At 39.9% G+C, this 19,615-nt stretch overlaps 2 protein-coding genes across 2 annotated transcripts; one reads left to right on the top strand and one right to left on the bottom strand.

Annotated features, from left to right (window-relative positions):
* Positions 1–810: 810 nt before the first annotated feature.
* Positions 811–9,599, top strand: si:ch211-114c17.1 (pre-mRNA-processing factor 39). The gene is given in 17 exon segments (XM_034884057.1): positions 811–903; positions 1,808–1,827; positions 1,829–1,883; positions 2,295–2,548; positions 2,746–2,871; positions 3,020–3,138; positions 3,307–3,474; positions 3,753–3,933; positions 4,020–4,124; positions 4,718–4,844; positions 4,953–5,107; positions 5,246–5,372; positions 6,641–6,912; positions 8,160–8,344; positions 8,450–8,524; positions 8,645–8,816; positions 9,060–9,599. Coding segments are annotated over 17 exon segments (2,271 nt in total). The 5' UTR covers positions 811–845; the 3' UTR covers positions 9,132–9,599.
* A 643-nt stretch (positions 9,600–10,242) lies between these two features.
* On the bottom strand, positions 10,243–15,373 carry ubxn1 (UBX domain protein 1). Its single transcript, XM_034884061.1, has 10 exons — positions 15,244–15,373; positions 14,615–14,679; positions 14,297–14,350; positions 14,058–14,185; positions 13,206–13,296; positions 12,761–12,952; positions 11,965–12,016; positions 11,732–11,854; positions 11,337–11,520; positions 10,243–11,148 (listed from the first exon to the last, which is right to left on the bottom strand). Exons 2-10 carry the CDS (start codon positions 14,671–14,673, stop codon positions 11,108–11,110), a joined length of 924 nt encoding a protein of 307 aa, XP_034739952.1. The 5' UTR covers positions 14,674–14,679; positions 15,244–15,373; the 3' UTR covers positions 10,243–11,107.
* Between the last annotated feature and the right edge of the window lie 4,242 nt (positions 15,374–19,615).

Raw genomic sequence — 19,615 nt, 5'->3', positions numbered from 1 at the left:
TAAATTTGAAAATTAATTTCTGAGATAAGAATATCTTTGTATCTTTAAACAAAACAGGGAAGACCTTTAAATTGACTGTGTGAAGTTCCCATAGTTGCAGGAATCTCAAAAGTTTCGCAGGGAAGTTTTTCTTTTTTTTGCAAGCAAAGGGAGACGACATGACAAATTATGGTTTTATAGCTTTCTTAGTACAAGACTGTACTGTATGCATTCATATAACAAAATATTTAAGAACATTGCAATATTAACATTTTGCTTGAATGCTCGACCTACTCCGTGTGATCACCTCTCTTTCTCTCCCCCTTTCCTGTCTATCCACTGTCACTATCAAATAAACGGAAAAGCCCTAAAAATAATATTTAAAAGACAAGCATTTGCTTGGGTAGTAATACTTTAGTTTAAGGAAAGAAAGTGAAGTAAAAACCATGGTACCAAATTTCAGAACAAGAAAGTACTTTATTTATTTAGATATTAGGTATTTGAAAAAATAAATTCACAATAAATTGCTATATTCATGAGGCCAAAAAAATGTAATAAGTATTTGCATTTTTGAAAAGAAAATTCTAATCTACAAAATTTAGGGGATGTACTCAACAGAGAAAACTAAAATATGATTGCAAATAAATAAATGTGTTTGTATAAATAAAATTATAACGAGGAGAAAAAAACATACATTATTCTTCTTTGAAGAGTTAACTGTACAGGTCCACAGTTTTATTCATAGACGGTTAAAGGGTTTTTACTCATTTTCTTTAACTGTCTGGTTTTATTACTCATTTTTGATTTTTTTAGTCGATGACATTAATCTTGTCGCGCGTGAATGACGTCATTAGACGTTTTCCATCATGGCGGCGAAAGGCTGTGAAGAGATGAGCGGCAACGGGGACCTAGAAGAGTCTTCGGGTAACATTGATTAACATTACTGGATATACAATCTACAGTTTTGTTTTGTCTTTTAATAAATATTAGTGGTCTTGGTTTGCATCGGCAAAAATGTTTAGGATAAAGGCTCCAATCGGAAATATTTAAGTGAGAAGCATGACAAGCTAGGCTAAGCTAACGTGATTACAAGTAACCACACACACACACCAGGAACAGGACATTGTCCTTCTGTTCACTAACTTACCTTCCCGTGGCTAACGAAGTGTTCTGTGGCTGCTTATCAATTAGTAGTTGAATTATGTCCACGACAACCCAAAGTTGCGTGGGTCAGCGCTGTAGTGGAGAGCACACCCGTGGGAACTCAGTGCTCTGAGGGTTTAATGAATGAAACAAACCTCTAGGGGTGTTTGAAGAGTCCAAGCTTAAAACCCCCGATTTAGTCATTTTTGGGTGTTTTTTGGGTGTGTGGATCACAAGCTGCGGGCAGTAGTTTAGCTGAATAAGAGGTTTGACTGAAAGGTCAATGCAATCTTTAAAAGTTTAGTTTTTACCTCTCAGGTGGTCTGGGACGGGTCTGCTTTCTGTCCCCGGTCAGAACTAAACAAGGAGAAGCCGGTTCAGTTTTTATGTGCTTTATGTGAAACACTTAAAGTTGCCTTGTCGTTTATAAAATCAGTCACAATGCACCCTATTTGTCTTACAAAGTTATCTGCTTAAAGTTTGTCGATTGATTTACGTCTGGTGTATAATAATAATAATAATGATGGAAGCATGTGATTGTGATCATTTCACACATTGTTGTTGTATTATTGGAACACCTGTTGGTCCTTTTTCCCAAAACTGTCCAGGAAGCAGAGGAAGTTTCAGGAATTACATCACATTAAATTCATTTCCTTTGAAGGTTAATTGCTTATTTTTTTTACAGCAAGTGCCATCAACCTCCATTAAAAAAACTCAAGAAACTTACACCTCAAGAAAGTTAAGCAGATTAAGAGAAATGGGTAGGAAAAAAAGCATAGAAAGGTTTAAGATGTTTCGTCATGTAGTGAGAATACAGCAACATCAGAGCAAATTAATTGTTAATTTCTTAGTCATATCTTGAGTAAAATAGCTGTAGTTATTGATTTATTGTTCATATAGAGATTAAGGACTTGTTAAAATGCGTATTTGTTTGGCCAGTAATCCCTGGTGGTCAGTAGTGAAAACTCCCCCAGTGGTTTGTGGCTGGTCAATTGAAAGGACTTCTTTCTGAGGTAATGATTATGGCCAAGGTGCCAAATTCAGGGCAAGGCTCCTACGCTAATTAATATGTTCCCAGTAGCTTCAGTAGTTGCATACCTGACCTGTAATTCTCTTTATTATGTGAATGGAGATTGTCTGATTTACTTACCTTTAATCAACCCCCTCTTTAGACATGGAGGCTTCTGAGGTTCCTGCATCCTCTCAGACTGAGTTGGCAGAGATGTCGGAAGAAAACGGCAATCTCGCCGTGGCCCCTGAGGCCCCCGTAGTAGGCCCCGACCCTGCTACCTTCTCAATGCCCCCGGCTTCAGAAGACGAGGAGGGAGAACTGCCCGCCGACTTTGAGCGCCTGTGGAAGTCCGCCCACGACAATCCTCAAGACTTCACCAGCTGGACTGACCTGCTGCAGTACTGTGAGCAAGAGGTGTGTGTGTTGTTTTTGACCAGAGAGACAGAGAAGAACCACCGGGTTTTAGATTAATAAAAAAAATTAAAAGAAATGTAGGAAACCATCATATTGTCCCTCACTTATGATAAGGACACAAAACACGTTTGACCCGGAGGCTTTTTATAGCCTTAGGTGACATTTAGAACTTAATTTTTCTCTCTTTCTCTTTTCAGAGTCACATGACAGCGTCACGCAGAGCGCTAGAGGCCTTCCTCGCTCGCTACCCGCTTTGCTACGGCTACTGGAAGAAATTCACCGATCTGGAGCGCCGCGCTGGGTACAACAACAAAGCCGAGGAGGTAAAACAGGAGAGAGTTTACAATACTGTTTTCTTCTTCCCCACACACCGTTGTGAATAATGTGCGTGTGTAAATAACAATGTGGATAAGGTATTAAGAAAGTGTTTTTCACTGGTTCTTATGAGCTGGTTGTGTTGTGCTGTGTCAGGTGTGTGTTCAGGGTCTCCAGGCAATCCCTCTAAGTGTCGATCTGTGGATCCACTACATCAATCTGCTGCTGGGAACGCTGGACATGAACCTGCCTGAGTCGCCCACGCGGATTCGCAGGTAGTCTCATTTAAGACTCATCTTTTATTGGTGTGCTTTATGCTGTTTGGCATGCGCAGCACAGATGAAAAAATGCATTTTTAAGAGAAAATGTACATAAGGAAAATAAGCCGTTTTATGTGAAAGCTGTTTTGACATCTTAACTGTTTTTTGACCTCAACGCCTCAGTGTGTTCGAGGATGCGGTTGTAGCAGCAGGTCTGGACTTCCACTCAGACCGGCTTTGGGATCTTTATGTCGAGTGGGAGAAGGAGCAGGGCAACATGAAGAACGCATCAGCAGTCCTTGACAGAGTCCTTAAAGTCCCCACCCAGCTCTACAACACCCACTACGAGAAGTAAGACTACACACACGCTGTGCGTGCGTGTGTGCCAATCTAAGACAAAGATGCTGATTTGCTATTGTCAGTACCAGGGTTACTATTATGATAAATACTATTTTCTAATTTTGTTAGGTATTGAATGCAAATATCATGTTTATCATTTAACATTAAATCAGCATACTACTGGGATATGTCTAATGTTCTCCTCTTACCTGAACACCTCTCTTATTCCCTCTATTTTCATTAATATCATTTTGCGTCCTGCTCCGTTTTCCCCTCCTGCCCTCCGTCAGGTTCAAGGACCACCTGAACAGCCACGAGCCCAAAGAGGTGCTTTCCCCGGAGGAGTACGAGGAGCTGAGGACGTTGTGCCGTCAGAGTCAGAAGGCAGAGCGTGCCGAACAGGCCCAGGAGGAGGAGGAGGAGAGGCCGCCAGGGGAGGAAGAGCCTGCCACACCTGAGGGCACAGACACAGTGAGTAACATCTGACTGCCTAGCAATCCGTTTCAAATGTGTAAAATAGGGATTGATTAATTAGTTAATTTGTTCTCTGTGTTCAGGAGGAATTGATGCAGAAGATTAGGGAACAAGTGCTGGTTCGCAGGGACAAAGTGTACCAGGACAACGAGGGAGAAGTCCGCAAGAGATGGCACTTTGAAGACGCTGTGAGTTTTCTCTCTCTCTCTCTCTCACTCCGTCTACTCCACTCTGTTAGTTTGTTTTTTCTCGTCTTCTCATTAATTCACTGTTTTTGTGCTTCTTTTTGGAAAACGTTCGTTAACACAATAACACACAATAGTGTGTTACACACAATAGTTTTGGTTTCAGTAGTAAAAACACTACTTTTTCATATTGGTACATTACTGAGCCATTTTTCTACAAAAGCCTTTTTTTCATTTAAATCCAAGTTATTTCAAAATGTAATTGTAAACGGGTGAATCACTCTGACCATATTGTACTATATTTAGGTTGGTTTTAAAAAATGTATTGAGGTTCAAGATTTGGACCTTTCTGAAAACCAAAACTAAAATTCTTGATTAAAAAAGTCTGCCTTTGTGCTCATGGTCAAAAATAGCATTAATTCATGCTATTCTGTCTAGTTAAATCGTCCACATTATTATTTTTTACTGTTTGCAGTTTTACAACAACATTTGATTTTCTTTCTGGTAAATATTCCATTTCTTTTTTTATTTTCTATTTATTACTTTTTCAATACACACGTTAATCACTTGCCGACTTCTTTTTCTCTGGCCTTTAGATCAAACGGCCCTACTTCCACGTCAAGCCACTAGACCGCCTCCAGCTGCGGGCCTGGCACTCCTACCTGGACTGGGAGATCGCTCAGCTCCACAACGACACCGAAGACTCCCCAGACGGCCAACAAGGTGAATACATAACGAACGTACTGTCAGCTGTCACCTGTATCGAACAGTCTCAGGAAATTTGTGATAACATTAAGCATCCTTGGTTTTGATGCCGTTATCTCCTACCAGATCCAAACCAGGAAGCCCTAGAGGGGTCGGAGGTTGCTGCCCAGCCTCAGGACCAATCTCAGAAAGCTGCGGTTGCCCATGATGACCGCAGGGTTCGCATCCTCTTCGAGCGCTGTCTGATTGCCTGCGCTCTGTATGAGGAGTTCTGGATCAGGGTGAGAAAGAAAAGTGTGTTTGTGTGTGACCTTTATTGCTTGTGAGCCTCAAGGCTAGATTAATACGAGATGCTTGTGTGTGTGTGTGTGATTGTGTATTTGATCTCTGTGTCACATGTTCTTGTATTTGTCGTTCAGTACGCTCAGTACCTGGAGTCGCAGAGTGCGGACGAGGCTCGGGCTGTCTTCAAACGAGCCTGTGAGATCCACCTGGTGTACAAACCCAACATCCACATGCAGTGGGCCACATTCGAGGAGAGGCACGGTACGAAAGAACGTGAACACACACCAACACACTGTACAAACAGCTTTGCTCTATTACTTTTACTATTCTAATAAATGAATTTTAAGTGTATTAGGTAGGTCTTACGTTGTCCAGTATACTGTCAGGACTATTCGTTTGAAGATCCTCTGTAATGCAGTCAATGAAAGATTTAGTGAATGTCAGTCAAGCTTGTTAAAGGGATAGTTTGGAGTTTTTTGAAGTGAGGGTTGTGTGAGGTACTTAAAGCTTTAGTGCGTACCTTTTTTGATATTATGAACGTCCGTTATATTCAAGCTGTTGCCAAATAAGTTGCTATAAAAGTTATAAGTTACAGTATGGCTGTGTTCAGAAGACTTTCCCGCGCAGAAACTCGAGTGAGGATAATTACCTTATTTTTATTAATTTATTTCTTAATCCTCCATGTTCTCCTTGGTTACAAGCAACTGTGTGAAGGGGCCGTGGGGGTGGTGCGCAGCCTTGTAAGGCTTGTTTCATGTGGAAGCGCCGACCGTGCACTATAGCCTTAACCATACTCAGTGTATTACCTACAGTAGATGGCCGTCGATCGTCCCGAGTTTGGAGAAGCAAGCAGGAGTACCAGGGATTTGCCGGCCGCCATCTACTGTAGGTAAAATCAGAGTCAGCTTTATTGGCCAGGTTTGCGTAAACAAACAAGGAATTAGATTTGAATTTGAGAATTTACAAGAAATAAACTATAATAATTGAAGAGAGGGATGGAATAGTGCAATATCAGTATGGTCTGAGTTCTAAGATTTAATTGTAAATATAGTGCAAGGTAGGTCTTTGCAATTGTAATATATTAATAGCTAATATATAATAAACAATATTGTAATTGTAAGATTGTAAGAAACATACATGAGGTAGATGAGCCAAACAGTGTTCGTTGACTTTGTTCAGTGAGTAAGACTGACTATGGTTAAGTACCTCATACAACCCCACTTCAAAAAATCCAAACTATCCATTTTTAAAGTAAAAGGGCTGTAGTAAGACACTTCCATAATTGTTTTTAGTTTCACCAAAAGATGTAAAAAGGACTAATGTAAAGTTAATACATAACAGGGTAGGGAAAAACTTGTTGAATATGATCCCGTTCTGCTGCACAGGCTTCAGTCATCATAACAGACATATACCTCAACTGTAAATTGCTTATTCTACCCTTGTGTTTTCTATTGCAAGCTTTCTTTTTTAACTGTCATTGCTTACTGTATTATATACACTCATGAAAAGCCCCTCATCTTCCCCATCAGGTGACTTAACCGAGGCTCGGCGAGTGCTGGAGGCCCTGGAGAAAACTCTACCTGGGTTAGCCGTAGTCCGTCTTCGCAGGGCAGCTTTAGAGAGGCGAGCGGGCCAGCTGGACCAATCAGAGGCCTTGCTGCAGGAAGCAGTGGCCGAATCCAAAGAAAAGCCCACGTTACATGCTTTTTATTCTATTAAGCTGGCTCGCCTCCTGCTGAAACTGGGCAGGAACCCCAGCAGAGCCCGCAGAGTTTTACAGGAGGCGCTAGAGATTAGCCCGGTAAGATATTTAACAAACACCCACAAATAGTTCAGCCATTAACACCGTGACCAGACTGATTTTATGAAATGGCGTATGTATGACACGCCAATGCATATGCCGTTATTGGTATGTTATCAAGACGCATAGTCGCTTTTTAGCGTGTATATCAACAGCATTTGGCCTCCATTGAGTTACATTACCTTGCGATTGCATGTGAATTTGCCGTAGCGAGTAGTAGGAAAGGACGAACACCCTCACAGGGACTTTGGTCAGGGTGGTGGTAAAACACAGGACTTTCACCCAGGAGACCGGGGATTGTGTCCCACGTGTTTTCCTAAAGCTAAACTGTTGCTTTCTACTTTTACCAAACTCAACCATAGCTTTCTTCTCGCGATAACATGTTTTTCTTGCACTAATACGGCGAGTGGCATGTATGTGTATGCCCGCTGTACACAGCGGAGACATACGCGTGAATAGCTCAAAATGCGTACAGATAACACGCCACTTGGCTAAGAAAGTTGGCATGTATATTTACGTGTTATGATGCCATGTTGACATGACAAGCTTTTGACCAGTCTTCCTTTTTATCCGGAAAAGATTGAGGAATATCAATGTAGTTCTGCTGTAAGAATTCCTGCTCCTGTTTCAATGACACAGTTTACAAGTCAACCAGTCCCCCTATTTATTTAATTTTTAAAGGTCCCATGACATGGTGCTCTTGGGATGCTTTAATATAGACCTTACTGGTCCCCTAATACTGTACTCGAAGTCTCTTTCCCAAAATTCAGCCTCGGTGCGGAATTACAGCCACTAGAGCTAGTCCCACAATTAGCTTTCCTTAGTATGTGCTATCTCTGAGTCTGCAGCTTTTGAGGAGGAGATTCCAGATCGGCCCACCTGATCTTTAATTTTCTCAAAGGCAAAGCAGGATACCCAGGGCCATAGGCAGGCTGGGGGAACTCATATTAATGTTAAAACACCTCATAAAGGGAAATTTTCATGCCATGGGACCTTTTAAGAATTTCCATGTTGAGGCAGCTTAAGCGTATACACAAAGCTGTCTGATAAATGAATATGTGTTAACTGGGATAATGTAAAAAATGCCATTTTTATATGATTTTGACAAGTACTTTGTGTGGTACCAGCAAATGAGTACCTTAATGTTTTTACCTTTTTTTTTTAAGAAATAAAAAGCAAAAACGTTGTACTTAAGTAACTGTTTTTTTAATCGCCTCCATCCTCCTCTCCTATGTGCCCTCCCTCAGGATAACGATAAGCTGCACTTGAATCTGTTGGAGCTGGAGGTTTCGGGGGACCCCTGGGCCTCAGCTGAGGCGGTGCAGGAGTGTGTGACGCGAGCCCTGGCAGCTCCCCTCGCCCCACACACCAAGATCCTCTTCTCACAGAGAGGGCTTCAGTTCGCAGAGGACTACAGCAACTCTATCCAGAGGTCAAAGTTCAACCCAAGTCTTCTGTAAACCCTGTTGCTACCACAAAACCCTTTGGTCTTCTTTGACCTGAACGTAGTTCCTTATTGTCCCTGTGTCCTTTGCAGTGTGCTGTCTGTCTATGAGGAGCACCAGAAACTGCTGAAGGAGCTGGGTGGAACGAAGAGAGAAGCAGAGAACGGGTAATTTGATCAAGTTCAAAAACAAATTCTAGCAGTGGGAAGCTCTGGTTCGGGACCAAATTGTGTATATTTTTTGTTGTTGCTGCGTGAATAACCTGAGCAGAGATGATTTGTTTTTAGGGATGAGGACCCAGAGAAGATGAGCAAAAGTGAGGACGGCTCTGCTGTTGCCGTGTCTGCATCAGTCCCAGCTACCATGCCACATGTCCCCATCACCACACCCCCTCCCCCTGTGATGGGCGCCGACGCAAACTCCCAGACTGGCTATGGGGCATACAGCAGCTGGTATCAGGTAGGATTGTAAAAAAAAATAATAATAGCAAATGCTTGTTGTATAAAAAACAATTTCTGTAAATTTACAAATTTGGCTTGACTGCTTTAAAAGTTTATTTGCACAGAGGGCTTAACTGAGATGCAGGAAAACCATAAAATATCATGTGTCTATAAATGGTTTATTTAGATATAAACCGAATATCGTCGTAGGCTATAGCTTGAGATGTTCCGTGTATGTTACAACCGGTTTATTCTTTTTCAGCAACCGCAGTACGCCGGCTACGGCTACCAGAACACATGGAACTACAACCAAGGCTACTATCCTCCCAGCTAAAGGGGGCGACAGTGACACCAAGAAGCCACCGGAAGTGGTTTAATCCAGAATGACTCTTTAGGTCAACAAAAAAAACTCAACCACCCAGTCCTGCTGGTCCACCTGCTAAAATAAGATCCTAGCATCCTTTCCTCTCCGTCCTTCCTCTGAGTAACCTCACTGTCCTGGATTTGTATAAATAAGGGGCAAGAGTTCTCTTTTAGCATTTTGTGTCACGTCAGTGTTCTGAGGGACAGGTGGAAAGATGATGAAAGAAAACTGCCGCTCCCATTCTCGGTACATCAGTGTCTCTCCATTTTAATCAGAAATATTTTTGTATTTGTTTGCAAGCCCAACCCCTTCGCTCATGTTTTAAAGTCATCTAGTCTATCCAACTTTACAGGTGACATGATTGACATTTTGTACCATTCCAGTGAATGCTATGTTTTTTTCTAATGTATATAAAGGTGTTTTATAGTGTGTCACAATATACCTGTTTGTGTTGTCTGTGTGCGTACGTACTTCCATAATGAGGGTGAAAATTCACCGTCACACTAATTACTTAGTTTGATCACATAGCCAGCAAGTTTCAGAGGCTGCACAATTCCTTTTTATATTAAACCTCCTTTATGGTACTACATTACCAGCTGAAAGAAAAAGTCCATAAGTTTCCTGACGTGTAAGTGAAGACGAAAGCCGCTGAAATCCGCTGGTTGAAAACACCAATTGGTCTAGTGATAGTGATCGTATTCAACAGGCAGACATTTTGACTTGTCGTAGCAGATAGACTTCTGTTTGTCACAGAGTTCCAGTTCACTTGTTTAAAAAAGCAGCAGGCGGGCTTAAGCCCTTGTTATTATTTGGCATATTGCGAATATACACGGTTCAATAAAATGCCTGAAATTAACCATTTCACATAACTTTAGGACAAGTCAATTATGAGAATTCGGTTAAATATGTTGCGAAACATTACAACCTTGTTAAATGTGAACTTGTTCAATTATCTGTAGTGATTAAATCTGTTAAAGGATGGGAACGCTGATCTTCTAGTTTTCTTACTGTCAAGAAATCCCGTATAAAGGCTACAAGTGTTTCTAACTTCCCTGCTGTGGCACTTAACCCCAAATCCATTTTTCCCTACCAAAGACTTGAATCTGTAACAATGGGTCACAAATTTACAGTTTCATTTTTGTAAAAAGGCTCAATTTCCCAAAACAGCTGGACTTTGTAAATGCAATCATTATTCAAATAGGAGTTAATAGTGCATTTGGGGACTATTTTAAGCCACAGCTTTGGTGCTCTAGTGAGTATTTACATCATCATGGTAACAAAGGTAATCCTGTCACCCACTGCGACTGTGTGGCTCACTGAATATGACATATCAGGCTTTGGCTACACAAACCAAATCAATATGTTGATACAATTGTTAGAAAATCCAGTCCACCACCATAGTTCGGAGTTCTGAGCTTTATTTTAACTAGATTCTTGGTGATTATGCAGACACATTTGTCAATATACTTCAACTTATAAAAAAAACTGGTAAAGTAGAATGTCACAAAATCAGGGAGATTGTGGGGATTCAATTTAAGGCCCTTTGAGAGCCAATCGAGAACGTCTTGTGTGGTGCTTTGTTAAGGTCTGGTTAAAATTGAATTTGTATTAATGTGTTGTTGAGAACACTGAGCAGTATCCATCAGAAGCCAGCTATCTTCACTTTCTTCCTGAATAAGTAAAAGCCAGTCTATATCAAGTGCAATCAATCAGTTAGCTGAAAAGAGTTTTTCACTTTCCCTTCCTAAACTTCTTAAAAGTAGCAACACACAATCTGATCACAGCCTCGCGCTACATCTCTCTGCTTTAGTTCAGTTAGCTGGCTTTCTGAGAGATATTATAAAGGTGGTGGCTCTGCTCCCAGTTCAGTCAGTTTCTGGTGCCTCTCGTGTTGATGTAGTGGAAGTGGTGAGGTAGGCTCACAGAGCAGATCCTCCGTCCTGATCTCACTTTTTGATAACAACCAGCACAGCTGAAGGCACCAAACCTAAAAAGACAAAATGGAAAGCCACAAAAAAGTTGGGTACATTCTATAATAGAAGCCAACTTGCGTGATGAGCTGCTGAATGCAGTTTTACATCCATGCAGAAGCCAAACCGCAGAGAATTTGTTAAATTATGTATATTACACTAAATGTAATCTATATTCCTTTGCAGTTGCCAGCCCAGCGCTCACCCAGTTCTTTGAGGGGCTTCTCCATGTCCAGTTCGGTGTAGACGTGACGGGGGTAGGGCGAGAGCAGCGTGAAGTCCTGACCCTCAGGTGTGTTGCCATTCACCTGCACGTACACGCGCACTGCCGCCAGGGGCTCCTGGGCCTTGAAGACCGCCGTGATGGTCGAGCCGTCCAGCAGACGTACCTTTACCGCGAAGAAGCGGAAGACCACAGGAGCAGCAGGCAAAGGAGGAGGCGAGTGCATCATTAAATTCAAGCTTGATGGATCATGAATATCTGTTCTGTTTTTAAATGGATAGATTTAAATCTGTTCTAGTGAGGACCACTCATGAGTGCTCTGTGCTTAAGTGGTGTGAAGAGCAGCATGTACGTGTATGAGGAACTGAAGCCTGTACCTGTATCCTGGACTGATCATACTCCTTCTTAGTGGGTGGAGGGCCGTGACTGGTGGGTGACGAGGGGCTGGGCGGGGCAGGCTGGGACGTTGCCGCCGAGCTTGGGGGTGCACCACCTCCAAACTAAAAAAATAAATAAAAGATTATGTTATTGGTTCCAACAGAAGTGGTAAGAAAATGAAGTGAACAGAAAAATATTTAAAAAGTAACTACATGAACAATGATTGGATTACCTTTTGTGCTCTCTCCTCTCTGTCTCGTGCAATCTTATCTTTAACCCTTTGCCTGACAGGAAGAAAGACAAGCAACCCAATGACAGACATGAAAAACGTACAGGAGTTCACAGTCAAACACATTTTCTGACTGTGACAGTTGTAGCGTATTGTAGTGTAGGAGCACCACAGTTTGATGCCGACTTCAACTTAAAAAAGTTAACATGTCTGTTCAATGACACATGAATAGGAATTTGTCACTTATTTCTGGTTTTACCTTTTGAGTTTATTATCTTGTATTTGGCTGTGGCCTTCCCTCCTAAACTTTCCCCAATTCCAATTTTTTACACCCACTGTTTATTTCATGGATGGCATTCCATTTTTGTTATGAAATGGAATTCAGCCACTTTTAATTCCCATTTTTATACTGTAAACTATTTTTTGAGCAATTCATACATAATAATGAAGAGATAAAATTGCATTTCGTAATTTATTTTGTAAAACTTTCCCTTTTCTTTAATGTAAGTCAAGAAAACATTTTTGGAGGAAAGGAAAAAATGGAGTGAAAACCTCTGTGGATGTTTAGGTACTTTTATTACTTCATCCCTGGTCAAACATGAGAATTTGGTCCATAAAAAGTACTGTTACTTTGCTTGATATCAGACAGAATTGTAAACTCGTAACACTCCGTCTTCTGTCAACTCGTGGAGTGGGCAGATTCAAAGGTCTGAACCAGGCAAACTATTACTACTACCACCCAGTGCAAATAATCACTGACATCATTAGGTGAATAAATGAGTAATAATAAATACCTTACCTTGCCATTTTGTCCTCCATCTTCTCTTTTCTGCGCTGATCGGCGAGTTTTTTCATATCATCATCCTGCAGCTTTTGACGAATCTGCTGCAGCTCTTGGCCATGTTTCCTTCGCTGCTTCTCCCGCTCCAACTCTTCTGCCCGCTCTCGCTCTCGTCTCTCTGCCTGCTTCACCCGCATCAGCTCCTCTAGCCTGAACAACAGACACACAGACATTTGCCTCTCTTAAACATTGAAGATGTTCAATCTCTCTAACAGGAGAGAGTCAAATGTCTGTCAAATATTAAGTATTTCCAAATTATGTTTGGCTTCTAAACAAATGGTCACTGATTACATTTTCAGTGATATATATACGTGTAGTAAAGCAACTCTGTTAAGTAAGGAAAAGAAGCTGTGACTTGGACAGACAGTATTGCATGGTTTGTGTCAAGCATGTGCAATCTGACCTTTTAACTTGTTCAAGTTTCTCCTCCTCTGACATTGGCATCTTTGCACTCTCCTCATTATCATTGTAGCTGGTGTCTCCACCTGCTGTCCCTGAAGCCAAAACAAATGCACATGAGTAAGTGAGAGAGGTAAAAAGAGAGGAAGAGATATGTATTGTGTGTTATTGAAATGTCTTCCTGCCAACCACAATTAAAAGCAATAAGTGCATGCTGACATAACACGCTTACCTAACATACACACCTAACACCACAAACCTTAAACCCTTAGTGTGGACATTGAAAACCTCCACAACAAAACACTAACCGGGAGACAAACAAAGTGTACCGACCACTTCAACCACCTTGGTGGAGGTGATGGCAATGAGAAGAGAAAGCTAAAACCGAAGAAGAAAAACAATACACAGAGAGAAAGAGACAGAGAGACTAACCAACATATATCACATCATGTTCAGTATAAATGAACAATTTAGGGTTTATACCATGTTTATAGATGGAAAATGCAAGACGTGGAACAAGTGACTATAGAAGTAGGTGATATGGAAAAAGATCCTCTGTCACATATGTAACTTTGTATCAGAATATCAATATATATCCTGATGTTGTAAATATTCTAGACCAATCATATAGAAACTGTTTATGGATGAAATGACCAGATGGGATAGTCTGTTTTTTTACTAATCATGTGAATGACAAATCACTATTGCCCACATTGTCCTACTACAAAGATATCAGAGCAAAAGCTACCATGGTGGAAACATTCTGACAAAAATATCCTACAGTAGACAAATTTATATTGCCCGATGGTATATATCGCCATATTGCACATCCCTATGTGACCTTCATTGCCCTGACCTTCAGCTGTGTCTGCTAGTGACGGCTGTTCTGTGGTGGACTGGCTGTCGGCTTCTCCTCCCAGGACGTTCCCCACAGGCGGCACATAGGGCTCATCAATGTCTGGGTCGTTCTCATGTTCCATTAACCTGGGGAAACCGCAGCACACGTGTAAGATGAGTGTGACTTTCAGTGATGACAGAAGACCGTGTCCATCCAGTTGATTCAAAAACTAGTATGTCAATGTCCGTCAGACTTACCAATCCATGGCTTGTTCTATTCCCTGGTTGCCTGTGTGGGCCACTGCCTTTTCCCTGATGCACCAGATAAAGGACAGACAGGTTTTACTTTCACTTCTTTGAAAGCATTCTGAAATATAACAACTATATTACCCAGGATGAGTAATTGATTGATGATTACATTTATGGATATCGAAGACCAAAAAAATCCAAGAGATAACATGTAAAGTGTTAACACTTATTTGAAACATTGTCACTGATGTCTTAGAACAAACCGGACAGACAAACACACACATGATGTACACAGAAATATGAATTTGGGGATTTGGTGTCACTCACGCTCTGTTTCTGTCAAAGCCCATCTCCAGCAGGCTCTCTAGCGTTGTAAGCTCTGCCATTTTGACCTGAAACAGATTGTATGAATACCGGCACATTAACAACAGAGTCAATAACTTTCATTAGTGTATATTGTTACACTATCGGTCATTTGCTGATCAGAAAGAGTAAGACACAATAATGGTCCCGCACGCTTCTGCAAATTAAAATTACTATTACTAGAGTAATTACAACAGTTCTGCGCTAAGGAGCATCATTACCGTTATCGCTGTAGTCAGCATATAACACTGTGAACAAATATTACACTTTACTAAAGAAGAGAAGCCTTGTAGAAGCCTACAGAAATACGCGTTTAGTTCTAGTTGAAGCGATTTAATATCACAACCAGCGTTACGCGGAGTGCTAAAATTAGCATTAACGTGGCTAACGCTCAAATTGCGAAAGCTAGCAGAGAAGCCTCGCTGGCTAGCACGATTACAAATTACCAAGAACTCTCATAAACTCTCCATCACTTTCGCTATGAATGTTTGTTTGTATGCTACATGTAAAGGCAGGCAAACGTGTTATTGTATTTCTTAAAAAGGTAATATCAGCTAATATAGTCATGAAGGCAACGTTTGTTAGCTACTCACACATAAGTCAACACCGCTTCAACAGTACGGGAAACAACATAGGTCAAACAGAACCAGTGAATGGCGATTTTTTTTGTTGCCCCATGCTATTTCCGCGAAAGTGATGGAAATCCAGATACTGGAAGTCATTATAATGAGAAACTCTCTCGAAATAATGACCTAGTATCTCAAAATTAAGACACGTATCTCCAAACAATGACAAACATACTTATCTTGAAAAAAATGACAGTATGCAAATAATAATTATATAGCTAATGTGTGTCAGTTTCTCACAAGCTGCGTTTACAGAGGCGTTCAATGTACTTTCTTGGCCTGGGTAATAGGCCCAGGTCATGAAGGATACAAAAGAGTAGATGCCTCTATGTCTGTATTAATTATTCTACGAATTATTTATTATAGATGTTACTAAACATTGGTGAAGGCTACAGGAAAAGACAAGTTAATTTACATAGAAAAGAAAAGACATGTTTCTAGACAGCATGCTTCAGGAATTCTTGTCTTCATAGCATCTGTTTCAAAGTCCAGAGCAGTTGCAGTATCTGTCTTTACATGTCTTATTGGCTATAACTAAATTGAGCTGCTGGCTCAAATGCAACCACTGCTAGTGCTACGGCATGTTTTAGTAGTTGAATCAGATATTGAAGGACCTTTAGTCTAAACGATGTACAACAAGCTCGACAGGTTTTTTTTTACTGGAGAGAATGAAAGAAAATACGTGGATTTGTGCTTTTAGAGTGCATCAGCTGTGCTTAATTGTCTCCCAATTAAGTTATTCAATCATTTAATTATGCATGACGTAATTCCCCGAATTGTCTTGGTAAATGTGACTGCGGGGACAGGAAGCAATGACACAGTCAGTATGAGAAGGCTGATTTGAAGTGCTTTAGATCCGGATGGTGTCTTGGCTGCTCTCCATCTTGTATGATTTCATCCCATCCTCTTTTGTCTGTGGGTTTTCAAACAGAATGCAATTTGCTGACCTTTGAAGATTGGGTCTGTTACATATTTACAGTCAGTGTAATGATTAATTTTTTCACTCTCCCCCAAGTAGTCTTAAGCAGCCCTCACTCACAAGTCTTTCATTATGGACACACTTGTTCCTTGGCCTGCTCACTTCTTTTCTGTTCTTCAAGCTAACCCTTTAACAGATTTTCTCTCTAGTTACTATTTCTTTGTTTGGTTGCTTACACTGCAACACTTTCATTTGATCTTTTTTTCTTTTTTCCACTTTTCTAACTTTTCTCTCATAATTATTGACTGAAATCTTTCTCATTCGCAGTATTAACTTGGTGAGTATGAGCTTTTTTTGTACATTTAAATGTGGCTAATAACTGAACATGACTAATCAAAGAAATATATATATAATCATATATCAGTCACTCTACATTCAATGTATGGTGTATACTATGGCAAATATATAGGACATTTATAACAATATGATCATATTTTGTATGGATTAGATGATGACTGTGCATCCACTCCTTGAGCAACTTGTCACTTTTAGTGCATTGATTTTCTTTGATCAGTTAAATATCAATTTCAACAACAAAAAACCTTTGAGCAGCTTACCGTCTCATTTGAAGTGAACTACATGGCTATAAAGACAAATCCATATGGTTATAGAGTATATTTTATGTAATTAGGGAAAACCGAATTAAACTCTAAATGCTTCCTCAGGGAATTAGTTGTTGCCAGGCAACATACATGCTTTCATTCCTAAAATATTTCAAACATTTCACATTTCTATAACAAAGTGGGTCTATTTATTATATCTGTCCAGAAATCATTGTAATGGTTTTCAAGGGGAATCTGGAAGTTGACTGAAACATAATCTGTTCATGACATAAAAAGTAATCTCTGTACGTTTTAACCTGAAATTAACCTGACTACTGTCAAAAGGGTTAGAGTGAAGGTGTCTACTAGTGTTGAATCAACCCCACATTACAAAAGCCTTGTTTTAAAATATGATACTTCTTCTTCAATCAGACTCTCTGTCCAGACTTTATCATTAACATAGTCATTCTTCTTTTAGTGCTGAAGATTCTCTGAATGCACTACTAACACTTTCACATCTGGTAAAATACGTGTATACGTATGGGTGGGCAAAGTCGAAAGGAGACAACAGGGGTGAAGGTCTCTTTAGTCTACCCTTAAATTGCTTTATGGCCCTGTTTTTCACAAAGGGAGAGGGTCAAAGGTCAGAGCTCATAAGTTAGGAGAGATTCTAAGAAACCAAGGAGATGAGATGACGTGTACATGAGGAGATGATGCACATTCATATTTAGCCTACTACTTGTGTTCAAAGCCCTACCACTTAATGTATGTAAAAGATTCATTTTGAATGGTCTAAAGGTTAAAATTAATTTGCTGGAGATGGCACTCCCTCCTGGCTCCTATCTAACTTTCATTAAATGACTGACCCTGATTTTATTGCGGTCAAAAGGGTAACATGTGTCCTCGAAGCAGTAAATCAAGAGATGTAAGACCATGCTGGAGGATATTTTACTAACCTTTTATAAGGTGTGGGTTGTATTATCACATGAGGGTTCAGATAAACATGTGCTGTAAAATGATTTGATTTTGTGTAGTCAGTGACGTCTGACCATGAGAGGGCAGCATCCCTTCACATGTGAACCGTTTATCACACTGGTGATCATGACATGTTCAAATAGTATTGTAAAATTCTCATCTTTGAACCATTGTTCGGATCTGGCAGTTGAAGGCTAATAATCCTATTCTGAACCTGAACAATTCACACTTCATATAACACACACACACACACACACACACACACACACACACACACACATCAATAGCCAAAAGAGCATGTTTAATGTGTATTTCAATTGTCAAATGAACATAATCACATGATAGAAAAAGTGTTTACAACCGCACCTCATAATATTTGTCTTGTAGTCTTGTAATCTCCAACAATTGTTCAGAAAACTGTACAACGATTACCGTGGAGAAATGAACACCACCACCAATTCCACCACCACATTTTCATGGTCTGCACATACTGTCAGCTGTGCTGTTTCTGTGGGTCTCACCAGCTGTAACAGCATCTCCATATGGAAAAAACTCTGGCTTCCAGTGGAGCTGCTGTTATCTGTGGTGGGACACCTTGTGTCGACACCTCATCGAAAAGCTGCGGGTACTCACTTCAGCTTACAGTTCACACATCTGATTTTCAAAAGTCAATGGGTTGTGTACAGTGACGTCTTCTTTTTGCTGTTTAACATTATGTGCCAGTTAGATGCTTATATCTGTGCAGGTTGCTTTGCAATAAAATTAAGTTAATCCCTAAAATCCTGTGTAACAGTCTTTATTTATTGTGCTGTAGATACAGAGAAAACATATGGATGACATTGAGTGACAGTGACACCTCACATTACAGCGTGTGTGTGTGTGTGTGTGAGAGAGACAGAAAGAGAAAGCTTCATGCAGGCACATTTCATACACAGTAGCTGTTTAAAATGAAAACAAAACTGAAAACAAACAATACTTAAATGCTAATAACACGAGTAAATTTGACAAATTAAATATAAAAGCCTTTCATATTGACATAATGGAATCGAAGGACTGGAATGGGTGGAGTAGAGGATGTTTTGGATGAGATTTGAATGAATTATACAGTTGTTAACAGGTCAAGTTCTTACTGATTCCTGCAAAACAAAAAAATAGATCAAATTCTAACAAAAAATCTTTTTGAGGCACAAAATTAAAACAGAAAACTGAAAACGTTTATATATATATATATATATATATATATATATATATATATATATATATATATATATATATATATATATATATATATATATATATATATTCATACATACACAAACACACCACACACACACACACACACAACAGTGAAACAAAATTTACCATATCTTTAGTCAATTAGATATACAGCCATTTGTGACTATAACCAACACCTCATGAATATGAAACCCAATTTCTTGTAAAAGGTAGGAAAAAAGTTACTGGAAGATTCACTGACATGAATGAATAAACTAATGAAGGAATGATTGAATTCATGACTGCTTACATTTGAGTGTCCATGCTGTATAGATCAATGAAAAGCATTTCAGATCCAACCTTAACAAATACAATGCTGTCGTACTGACATAATAGCACCATAAAATAAAGGAACAAAATTATCTTTTCAATTATGAGTAGAAAATAGTATTTGTGAGAGGATGTTTGTGGGAAAACTAATAATTGATACAGAGTTATTTATGCTTCTATAAAAACAGGTCAATAACTTTGTGTCATTCTATACCCACAAAACAAAAGAACTTTTTTTTTTCTGCAGAAAAAGCAAAAACTCAAAAACTTGAGAAATTGAAACGAAATAAACATACAA

The sequence above is a fragment of the Etheostoma cragini genome, chromosome 10, assembly GCF_013103735.1.
Source record: "Etheostoma cragini isolate CJK2018 chromosome 10, CSU_Ecrag_1.0, whole genome shotgun sequence".
NCBI classification, from domain to species: domain Eukaryota; kingdom Metazoa; phylum Chordata; class Actinopteri; order Perciformes; family Percidae; genus Etheostoma; species Etheostoma cragini.
This window is presented reverse-complemented; position numbering and strand designations above follow the sequence as displayed.

Coding starts and splice junctions, on each gene's coding strand:
- ubxn1 (XM_034884061.1), bottom strand. CDS start 14,673: ATGGCAGAGCTTACAACGCTAGAGAGCCTGCTGGAGATGGGCTTTGAC. Junction 12,017..12,760: donor ATGGAGGACAAAATGGCAAG/GTAAGGTATTTA, acceptor TCTTCCTGTCAG/GCAAAGGGTTAAAGATAAGA. Junction 11,521..11,731: donor ATGATCAGTCCAGGATACAG/GTACAGGCTTCA, acceptor TTCGCGGTAAAG/GTACGTCTGCTGGACGGCTC.